Source organism: Alligator sinensis, unplaced genomic scaffold, assembly GCF_000455745.1.
Source record: "Alligator sinensis unplaced genomic scaffold, ASM45574v1 scaffold1369_1, whole genome shotgun sequence".
In the NCBI taxonomy this organism is placed as follows: Eukaryota; Metazoa; Chordata; order Crocodylia; family Alligatoridae; genus Alligator; species Alligator sinensis.
Genome location: NW_005842875.1, coordinates 170,093 through 181,158, shown reverse-complemented (window position 1 = coordinate 181,158; position 11,066 = coordinate 170,093). Strand labels below are relative to the sequence as shown.

At 55.5% G+C, this 11,066-nt stretch overlaps 1 protein-coding gene across 1 annotated transcript; it reads left to right on the top strand.

Annotated features, from left to right (window-relative positions):
- Positions 1 to 6: 6 nt before the first annotated feature.
- Positions 7 to 11,060, top strand: ZNFX1 (zinc finger NFX1-type containing 1). The gene is made up of 12 exons (XM_006035770.3): positions 7 to 1,450; positions 2,951 to 3,070; positions 3,305 to 3,453; positions 3,710 to 3,853; positions 4,547 to 4,664; positions 4,862 to 5,106; positions 5,237 to 5,376; positions 5,812 to 5,966; positions 6,627 to 6,772; positions 6,903 to 7,013; positions 7,872 to 7,967; positions 9,310 to 11,060. Exons 1-12 carry the CDS (start codon positions 112 to 114, stop codon positions 10,177 to 10,179), a joined length of 3,633 nt encoding a protein of 1,210 aa, XP_006035832.3. The 5' UTR covers positions 7 to 111; the 3' UTR covers positions 10,180 to 11,060.
- Positions 11,061 to 11,066: the final 6 nt, after the last annotated feature.

The following is an 11,066-nucleotide window of genomic DNA, read 5'->3' as shown; positions in this document are numbered from 1 at the left end:
CGGCGGATCGGCTACAAGTTCCTGGAGAGCCTCCTGCACAGAGACGCGTCGGAGGTGGTCATCACGCTGGTGTCCAGCTCGGGGCTCCGGGAGCTGCTGGCGCAGGTGGCCATGTGGCCCAGCTTCCTGGAGCTGCTGTGCCAGGTGCTGCGCAAGGCGTGCAGCTCCCGCATGGACCGGCAGAGCGTGCAGCAGCTGCTGGGGCTGGTCAAGGAGTCCAACTTCCTCAAGGTCTGCCTGCCTCAGTACGCGGCCGACATGATGACGGAGCCCGCGCCCGCCCTGCGGCAGCAGTACCCGGGGCACGTCGGCAACATCGTCGCGCTCCTCCAGGACCTGGTGAGCATCTTCCCGGCCAGCTCCGTGCAGAACATCTCCGTGCTGATGTCCATCCTGCCAGCCTCCATCAACGTGCTGAGAGCCTCCGGCGTGGACATCGCGGAGCAGACGGAGAGGAGCTTGGAGAAAGTCCAGGCCCTGATCCAGCACCTGCAGGAGAAGAAGCGCGAGGGCACCCTGCGGACCGACAGCTACACGCTGCTGCAGCCCCAGCCTGGCGGGCAGGAGGACTCCTACCGCGCCATGACCGTCTACCCCACCTACAACGAGGTCCACCGGGACGAGAAGCCCTTTCTTCGCCCCAACATCGTGTCTGGGAGGTACGAGAGCACCGGCGTTTACCTGGACACGCATTTCCGGCTCCTGAGAGAGGACTTTGTCAGGCCTCTGAGGGAAGGCATCCTGGAGCTTCTGCAGAGCTTCGAAGACAAAGGCTTGAGGAAGAGGAGGTTCGACGACATCAGGATCTACTTCGACACACGGATCATCACTCCGCTCTGCTCCTCCTCCGGCATCGTCTACAAGGTCCAGTTTGACACCAAGCCGCTGAAGTTCGTGCGGTGGCAGAACTCCAAGCGCCTGCTCTACGGCTCCCTGGTCTGCATGTCCAAAGACCACTTCGAAACCTTCCTCTTTGCCACGGTGTCGAACCGCGACAGCACCGACCTGGCCAAGGGCATCGCACAGCTGTGCTTCACCGGGCACAGCCAGGCGCTGCTGGCAGAGGCCCAGCCCTCGGACTCCTTTCTCATGGTGGAGACGACAGCCTACTTCGAAGCCTACCGGCACGTGCTGGAGGGGCTGCAGGAGGTCCAGGAAGAAGACGTCCCTTTTCAGAAGTACATCGTGGAGTGCGACACCCTCGTGGGAGAGCCGGCGTACCTGAGAATGGGCAGCACCTACAACCTCGCACCTCTGATGGAGGAGCCCTCCCCAGACGGAGAGAGGGGCCTGGCCAGCCCCGAGGGCTTGAGGAGACAGAGGGTGAACGTTCTCGACCCCAGCCAGTGGCCTTCCATGGAAGCCTTGAAGCTGGACGAGTCGCAGATGCAGGCCTTGCAGCTGGCGCTCACCAAGGAGCTGGCCATTATCCAGGGGCCTCCTGGAACTGGTGAGAGAGGCTGGCTTACAGCTGCTGTTCGGTGGCTTTTTGCAAACTCCCTTAAGCCCCCCCTCTTACAAGCCCCACCTGATGAACCCAAGGTGGAGAATAATCCAAGTGAGGGGGAACGCTGCATGCCTTGCTCTTGCTTAGGAAGGAAGGGCTGGCCCTGGATCTCTCTCTCCTGGCTCATGGGCAGGTATGGTGCAAGCACCTTTCTGCTCAATCCAGGGAGGGTCAGGGCAGCCAGGCAGCTGCCCTGCGACCACATAGTACTTCCAGGCCCCTGTTGTGTGGCTGGAGTCTGTCAGATGTGTCCCGCAGTGCTGGGTAGCTCCACTGCAGTCAGGGTCACGGGGAACGCAGGCCATCCTCTGTTCTGCGTGAATAGCTGAAACACCAGTCTGGATTTAGCCGTAAGCCAAATACAGCCTTCAAGAGGGTTTGTGTTGTGGGCAGAAGGACCCCCTAGGATCCTGGGCTGTCATGGGTCTTGCACCATAGCCCTGCGCTGTCAGTTGCTTCCTTCCTAACACTAGGCTTTCAGCTCCTGGTTCTCTGGCCCCGATACGCTGCAGCGCTGACTGCAGAGGTTTCAAACTAGATCCTGCTGTCATGGCCTAAGTTTTTCTATGGTGCCCACTAGTGTAACACCTGAGTCTGAATCGCATAACGTGTGCCCCAGTTATGCCCAGAGGCTTCCTGTAAGGTAGGTCTGCACCCTGCCAGGCCTGTATGTGCACGCAGGAGGAGACAGTCCATCCCCAGGTATCTTTTCTCTGCAGAGATCAGACAGGGAAGGTCAGCATGTAAAACCCAGATCAGCTGGCTCCTGGCGCAGCACCCGGTACTCTGGACTGTGCTGCTATCTTATAGATAGTTTCATAGTTTCTAGGGTCGGAAGGGACCTGGGCAGATAATCTAGTCCGACCCCTGCCATGGCAGGAAAGAGTACTGGGGGTCAAACGACCCCAGCAAGATGGTCATCTAACCTCCTCTTAAAAACCCCCAGGGTGGGAGCCTGCACCACCTCACTTGGAAGCTGGTTCCAGACCCTGGCCGCCCTGACTGTGAAGTAGCGCCTCCTGATGTCCAACTTAAACCTTCCCTCCGCCAGCTTGTGACCGTTATTCCTGGTCACTCCTGGCAGCGCCCGGGGGAACAGGGACTCCCCCAGTGCCTGTTGATCCCCCCTGACTAGTTTATAGCAGGCCACAAGGTCCCCCCTCAGCCTTCTCTTCTGGAGGCTGAACAGGTTCAGGTCCCGTAACCTTTCCTCATAGGACCTGCCCTGCTGTCCCTTGATCATGCGAGTGGCCCTCCTCTGGACTCTCTCGATGCTGTCCACATCCCTCTTAAAGTGCGGCTCCCAGAACTGGACACAGTACTCCAGATAGACCTGGTGCTCGGAGAGATTTCCTGCCCCTCGACATGTCCTGATGGTTCTCCCAGTTCTGAGATGGCACGTGGGGCTTGGGCCTCCAGACTGATTCTGGGTTTGTCCTGCAGGGAAGACCTATGTGGGTTTGAAGATCGTCCAGGCTTTCCTGACCAACGAGCAGGTGTGGCAGAAGTCTCCCATCCTCGTGGTCTGCTACACCAACCATGCCCTGGACCAGTTCCTGGAAGGTTAGAGGGTCTGTGTGGTAGAGGAGGGAAGCCCTTTTGGATGGGGAGGAGCTCAGACCCATGCTCTGTGCTGGAGCTGTCTAGCCTTTCACTCTGGTGGTTGCCTTGGGTCCAGTCTTCACTGCTGTGCAGTGCGAAGGCCCCTTTGCAAGCCAGCCGAGCTGAACCCTGAGGAGGTGCCCTGGGGTGCGGGAGCTGTGCTTCCCTCCAGTGACATGTTCCTTTTGTGCTCAGGGATCTACAAGTCCCAGAAGAACGGGATCGTGCGCGTGGGGGGCAGAAGCAGCAGCGAGGTCCTGAAGCAGTTCACGCTGCGGGAGCTGAGGAAAAAGTGTGACTTCCGCCGCAATCTACCACCGCACCTGCGCAGGGCCTACGTGGACGTACGTACAGGACCCAGGCCGCCTAGGAGAGGGCTGCCTCCATCAGGGAAGGGACCCCCAGCAAACCACTCCATGGAGCTGGCTCTGCCAGGCCATCTCCTCACCTGCCCTTCAGTCTGCAGCTGGTGCTGACACCCATCTCTTGATCTGCCTGTTCTTGTTTTCTGTGCGGCCCTTTCCTTTTCCCTCTGCTGTTCCTGGATTCTGTCTTCCTGGAGCGCAGTACCCCTGAAAGCCTGTGTCTTGTGTTGGGCAGATCACGAACCAGATGAAGCATTCGGAGCAGGAGCTGCGCGAGGGAGCCAGGCACCTGGAGTGCACAACGTACGGCGTGCTGCACGAGCGCCACCTGGAGAGATACATCTCCCTGCAGCACTGGGACAGCCTGACGAATGGGCCGGTAAGAGGAGCTTCCTCCCTCGGGGCCAGGCCCCTCCTGCCCCATGTCTGCCTGGCCACACCTCTTGTCCAGGTAATCCACAGTGCCCAGGGCAGTGATACCAACCAGGGGGACACGACCGTCCCCAGAGCAGGGCTCTGTGGGAATGAGACATTGATTTCACTGCCTGAGTAGGAGCTGACAGCAAGGAGGTGCTGTGAAGAGCTTGTGAATTGGCTGGTGCCCTGGATAGACCGGATCCCTGCACTGCAGAATTCAGCTGGCTGCATCAGTCATGTTCCTTGCCCTTGCAGTCGTAAAGAAACCCTCCTTGTCTGAATCTGATAGCATAGATGCAAGAAGAATGTGAGGGCTGACCCCAGAAAACCAGCAGCAGCCTCTGAGGTTTGGGGGAATAGAAACTTCCTTTAGCTCACTGCTTGCCTAGGTTTCAAACTGTTCCTTTTTAACTGTATAAAGCACAGATCACAGAAAACCTTCCCACTGTAGTCAGTAAAAATCTGTTCCTGAAGGATCCTGAAGCCACCAGAGATGTGCCAGGGTTGCCACACTTGAGACCACAGGCAGCAGCCTTCATTGCACTCTGGGTCTGGCCCACATTCATGCATGGAAGAGAATCAGGTGCAGATTTGGCATGGTCTTGAACTTGGCATCAGAGCTCACCAGCCTGGTGGCTTGTTTCTCTCTCGCCAGGAGGACGAGTGGTTTTACTGCTTCGGTTCAAGGCACTCGATGATTTTGGAATGGCTGGGCCTTGGTGTCAATACCTTCACCCAGAATACTGCAGAGAACCCAGGGCCTGAAACCACAGGTAAGAGACTTCTCCTCTGCAGGGGGGGTGTGCAGGCGTAGAGCTTGGGAGACAGCTGCCACCCATCGGGGTTTGAGAGATGCATGCAGTACAAGGGGGAGAAGAGAGTGTGCGGTGCTATGAATCCTGGATCCCTGCATCTCCCTCCAGCTGTGGCCAGATGTGTCTGTGCGTGTAACTGGGTGACTCCCCTGCAGGTGGCCAGCAGGAGGGGGAAGAGGAGGAGGAGGGAGAGGTACAAGAGGAGCTGCTGGAGATTGAAGAGGAAGCTGACCTGATCCAGGCAGACCGAGTAATCGAGGAAGAGGAGGCAGCCCGGCCCCAGCGGAGGAAGGAAGAAGAAAATGGGGCAGTCATGGAACTGGCCAATCGCCTGCTGGCCATGAAGCTGGAGAAACAGGGCCTGGGAGCAGCCCAGCCACAGCAGGAAGGAGAGTGGGAGGTAACTGCACAGGTGCACGTGGGCACTTGTTTCTGCCCTTCATGCCAGATGTTTCTGGACAAGCAGGGAGTGAAGGCACATGGGTGCAGGGAAGTCTCTCCAGTGTTGGTGTGTGATGGGCTCTCCACAGATGCAGCCAGCTCAGAGGAAGAAAATGAAACATAAGATGAAGGTTGAACTTCATAAGCTGAGCACGATGACGGAGGAGCAGGCTGAGGCTATCCAGGATCTGTGGCAGCTGGACCTTGGCTCCCGCTGGCAGCTCTACAGGTAACCAAACTCCTGGGTCTGTGGAGCAGACAGTTTCGAGGTGCACTCCCTGTTCTGCCCCCATCTTCCATCGGTGAGTGGTTTAAACCTGTTAAGACTCAAAGTCCCCTCGGAAAGTGCCAGCTCTTTGCTTTGACTCTTTTTTTTTTTTTTTTTACTGGAGCAACAGAGTAATTCTTCCACTACAAAATGCTCAGAGAGACCACAACTAGTCGGAATGTGTTTGATGCTGGATTCCTATTGGGAATCCCTGGGTCTTAGCTAGTGAATCAGCACTGCTGGGTGTGGAAATGTTACAGAGGGAGCTGAGCCCAGTGCTAGGCGGCTTACTTAAGGTCATGCAGAATCCTGGGCCTGGGTCTCCCAAAAAGGTAGGCGAGTGCCCTGGCCCCTGCCCGGCCCCTCTTCTCTCATGGTGCCCATGCCCCTCCCCAGGCTCTGGCTGCAGATGTACCAGGGTGATATCCGGCGGCAAATCCTGCAGCACGAGCGGCAGTACCAGGTGGCAGCGGAGCGGCTGACAGAGCTGCGGCTGCAGGAGGACCTGTGCATCCTCAAGGAGGCCCAGGTTGTGGGCATGACAACCACAGGTGAGTGGAATGTGGGAAATGTGCTGGCTCTGCCTCCTGGCCCACCTGCCAGGACGTGGTCCCTGAAGGGTTTGATGCCCAGCACTGAGGCAGCTCACGTGGAGCAGAGAACCCGCCCAGGCTGCAGCCTCCTTAGCAGCCAGCAGAGAGGGAGTCTGACAATGCCGGGCTCAAGGAAAATCCTGTCTTGCCCTCAAGAAGGAGCTTCCCAACAGTTCCCGGCCTCCTGGCTGGGGCTGACCACAGCTTATGCCTGTGATATCCACTGCAGGCAGCCCACAAACAAGAGGCAGTGCCAGCCTTGTGCTCTGGCTCTTTGCAGCGTGAGCTAGCTAAGTCCCTTTCTCTTCCATGGGCTGAGGAGGCTGGGAGCAGGGGAGAGGCATGGGTCCCAGGGACACCTCTGTGCATGTGTTCGTTCCCTTCCCTGCCACCAGTTCTGGGAACTGTCCTTGGTATGGTCCAGGATGCCAGTCTAAAGGTTTATTTGGATTTGGGCCCTTGGAGAGCCTCTCTTGTTCTCCTAGGAACACAAGGGAACTGGGGCCTGATGAGCGTCTCCTCCCCCCGCCCCCTCACAAGGGCAGTTCTAGAGCACTTGACCACTGACTGGCTGCAGGGGGGTCCCGGTCAACTCCATGCTCTTGTTTCCACTGCCAGGTGCTGCCAAGTACCGCCAGATTTTGCAGAAAGTGGAACCTCGAATTGTCATAGTGGAAGAGGCAGCAGAGGTGCTGGAGGCTCATACGATCACCACGCTGAGCAAAGCCTGCCAGCACCTTGTCCTCATCGGAGACCACCAGCAGGTACTGCACCAGTGCGCACTGGCCCCTCCACTGCGGGGGCAGATGGAGGATGCAGAGAAAGGTGTGGGAAAAGGAAGGTTTTGCAAGTGGGGCTGGGAAAAGACCTCATCACAGTCTTCTTCCCTTTCAGCTGCGGCCGAGCGCCAATGTGTATGACTTGGCCAAGAACTTCAATCTGGAGATGTCCCTCTTCGAGCGGCTGGTGAAGGTTGGCCTCCCCTTTGTTCGCCTGAATTACCAGGTGAGCAGCAGGTCCAGCATCCCCTCTTGCTGCATTCGTGCCCTGTGGGAACCCAGAGTTGGAGTCCTCTGGAAGTTCGGCCTTGCATCTTCCCCCTGGACAATCTGTCAGAAAAGCACGCGCTGCCTAGTGCCTGAGAAGGGTCTTGGGATCTGTCCGATCCAGCTGCTGTGTCCCTTCATGGGTGTAGGCTCCATGTCAAAGACACTGCTGCCAGGCTCTGTCTCTGCTTTAAATGACGTTGGTACAGGGGAATGGTGTGGTAACAATCTCTGTTCTTTGCTGGCTACTGCCAGTGAAAGCTGCCTGGCCATCCCGGAGTTTTAACCACACGGGTGGCACCAGCACAAATTTCCCCATGCTGTCTCCTGTAGATCTGCCGTAGCCTCTTTTGCTCAAGTTCTTATCCTGTGCCCACCGTGGTGGCTCGGCACCTGGTAGAACCAGCTATCCCCCTGGGAGAAGCTCCCTTCCAGACCCATTCAGTGCTTGCTCTCTCCCAGCACTTCCAGTGTGGAGCCCGATTCATCTCGATGATATTGCTGGCAGTTTACTGTAGTCTGGACACTTGTCCACTGGGACCTGGGTTGAAATGACCAAACGTATTTACTGCAGTCCTTGCAAACAGCCTTTGTGAAGACACTTCTGATCCCTTTCTGCTGACTGGACTGGAATGGCTGACAGAGCAGGGGGTGGCCTTGTGAATCCAGGTTTCTGTGTCATGGTGGTTGCCTTGTGTGTGTTCTTGTTCCCCAGTGAAGCCAGGGATGGTTAGCAGGGGAGAGGCACAGTTCCCTCCAGCGTGAGAAGTTGGCTGTGCTCCTCCGGCAGTGCTGACCTGACAATTTTGTATTTCAGCACCGCATGCGCCCTGAGATTGCCCAGCTCCTTACTCCTCACATATACCAGGAGCTGGAGAACCACCCCTCGGTCCTCACCTATGAGAACATCAAGGTACATTCACAGCTGGTGCTAACCAGTGTGTCTCAAACCTTCTACTGGTAACTGGAACCCTCTGTTTAGCTCCATCATACCTGGTTGCTTTTTGGGGTTATACTGAAGTGCCTCAGCCTCACTCATTAAATTCGTCTGTTTTAAAAAGTATGACAGCTGACTTGGGAATTAGGTGCTATAGGAGGCAACTGTATGTGGCAGCAACAAGACAGACTATGGTGCTGCATCCAGTTCTTACGGCAACCTTCTAAGAAAGATGACAAAGATCTGAAAGATGCAGAATGATGCATAGATGATTGGAGGCTCGAAAAACACTTCTAGAACGAGGCACCCTAGGAGCTTAATCTTCTTATTAGAAAACAGATCAGCAACTGGATTGTTATGTATTTACTTCATGAGGTGAACATACTGGCACTCATGGATTCCTTAATGTAGCAGAGACAAATGAGAACCAACAGGTCAATGCTGAACTGAGGCAAATTTTAAATTAGACCAGATATATTTAGCAGTGAGGATGACTAACAGTGGAACAAAGTGGTAAGAAACAGTGTGGGAAGGCCAGTAGTGGCCATCCTTTTTGGCAAGCATGCCACAAGTGCAGCCCGAAGTATGAGCCAGTGCATCCACTGTATTGCCCTTTTCCATCAAACTAGTTATGCTGGCACAAAAGCAAAGGGCTGCCAGATATCCCTTCCTCCTTCAGACAAAATACAAGACCTTAAATACTCAGGCCCTAAAGTAGGGTGAAAGGAGGAGGAACGCACCTCTAAATGAATGAGCTTATTTGGATTTCAGAACCAAAGTGCCACAGACCCTGAGATAAGACTTATGTGGACTGCAAGTACCACACAGACACGTCACTGGAAAGTGCACGTGTGCATTCCACCCAAGCTGCTGGGTATCTGTAAGTGATAAAGCCTGTCCATCCACCCATTCCCCTGCCCTCAAAGGAAAACTTGTCTTTAGTGTATGGAACATCTGCCTGCAAACATCCACCAGCACCCATCCCTTCTAGATAATGTGAAGAATATTGCAGGTGATGAGAGAACTCGGTTCTTCCAAATAGTGCAGCATTTCTGAGTTGTCAGTGCTGTCCTATCAGGACTCTGAGGCATGGCTTGCAACCTGAAAGTCTTTCTTTCTTGCTAGGTATGTTGTGGAAATGTCTGACAGAGGCTTTGCCTTGGGTGTGTGATGCTCTGCCGCACTGCACCCCCCCCCTGGAGTCTGTAAACTATGCCTGAAGTCTTAGGGGAGAAACCACAGATGCAAAAGGGAAGGTTGCCATGTTGGAAGGAACTCTTCTTTTCTCTGGTGACCTTTCCCCCTCTCTTCATTTCAGGGGGTTGTATCTAACCTCTTCTTTGTGGAGCATGACTTCCCTGAAGAGGAAATCCAGGAAGGGAAAAGCCATCAGAACCCACACGAGGCCAAATTCGTGGTGGAGCTATGCAAGTACTTCCTGTGCCAGGACTACCTGCCCTCTCAGATCACCATCCTCACCACCTACACTGGGCAGCTTTTCTGTTTGCGCAGGCTCATGCCTGCCAAAACCTTTGCAGGTGTGAAAGTTCACGTGGTGGATAAGTACCAGGGTGAGGAGAACGACATTATCTTGCTGTCACTTGTGCGAAGTAACAGGGAAGAGAGAGCTGGATTCCTGCAGATTTCCAACCGGATCTGCGTGGCATTATCCAGAGCCAAGAAAGGGCTGTACTGCATTGGGAACATGGGGATGCTCGGCAAGGTCCCCCTCTGGAGCAAGATCATTCACACTCTCCGAGAGAAAGGTCGGATCGGCCGCTCGCTGATACTGTGCTGCCAGAACCACCCTGACACTCGGACCCTGGTGTCCAAAGCAGCAGACTTCTGCCAAGTTCCAGAAGGGGGTTGCAGCCGCCCCTGTGAGTTCAGGCTGAGTTGCGGACACGTCTGCACTCGGGCATGTCACCCCTATGACATCCAGCACAAGGAGTTTCAGTGTCTGAAGCCCTGCCAGAAGGTGCTCTGCAAAGATGGGCACCGTTGCCCCCATTTGTGCTCTGAACCCTGTGAAGAATGCATGGTGAAAGTGCCGAAAACTATCCCCAAATGCGGCCACCCACAGATGGTTCCTTGCTCCACCCCTGCAAGTGAGTTTTCTTGTCAAGAGCCTTGTCAGAAGTATCTGACATGTGGGCACAAATGTAACAAGCTCTGTGGGCAGGAATGAACTGCCCAGTGTCCTGAGCTGGTGATGGTCACATTAAAATGTGGCCACGACCAGCAGGTGAAATGCTGGATCACAGAAGAGATGGAAAATGGGATGCCTGTGAAGTGTAAAGCGAAATGTGTGACCACGCTGGACTGTGGCCATGTGTGCCCGGGCTCCTGCAACACCTGCTATGAAGGGCGATTTCACGAGCAGTGCAAGAACCCCTGCAAGCGCTTCCTCGTTTGCTCCCACAAGTGTCAGCAACCTTGCACTGGGGAGTGCCCTCCCTGCCAGCAAGCATGTCAGAACCACTGCGTCCACAGTCAGTGTAAAAAGAAATGTGGGGAGATGTGTATCCCATGCATGGAGCCGTGCGAGTGGCGGTGCCAGCACTACCAGTGCACGCAGCTTTGCTCAGAGCCATGCAACAGGCCCCGCTGTGATGTACGGTGCAGTAAGAAGCTGCGTTGTGGTCATCCCTGCATCGGGCTGTGTGGGGAACCCTGCCCCGAAAAGTGCCTTGTGTGTGACCACGATGAAGTCACTCAGATATTTTTTGGCTTTGAGGAGGATCCGGAAGCCTGCTTTGTGCAGCTGGAAGACTGCGGCCACATCTTTGAGTCCCAAGGTCTCGACTATTACATGGACGAAGACGAAAGTGCCGTCAAGCTGAAGGTGTGTCCCAGCTGCCAGACGCCAGTTAGAAAGAACTTGAGATACGGCACCATTGTGAAAAAGCGGCTGGAGGAGATCGAGAAGGTGAAGGAGAAAATCCAAGGCCCAGCGCGTGAAATTGAAACGAGCAGGCACAGGCTGCAGGCCATGCTGGAAGGGAAGGCCGTTCTGCGGAGGGTGCTGCCTACCAAGTACGACCGGCTGGAGGAGAGGCTGAAGCAGCCCAACCT

What these genes read in the sequence shown, in the direction of transcription:
- ZNFX1 (XM_006035770.3), top strand. Translation starts at nt 112, where the DNA reads ATGTGGCCCAGCTTCCTGGAGCTGCTGTGCCAGGTGCTGCGCAAGGCG. An exon ending in CCCAGGGCCTGAAACCACAG is followed by an intron (nt 4,665 to 4,861) that starts GTAAGAGACTTC and finishes ACTCCCCTGCAG; the next exon opens with GTGGCCAGCAGGAGGGGGAA. An exon ending in TTGTTCGCCTGAATTACCAG is followed by an intron (nt 7,014 to 7,871) that starts GTGAGCAGCAGG and finishes TTTGTATTTCAG; the next exon opens with CACCGCATGCGCCCTGAGAT.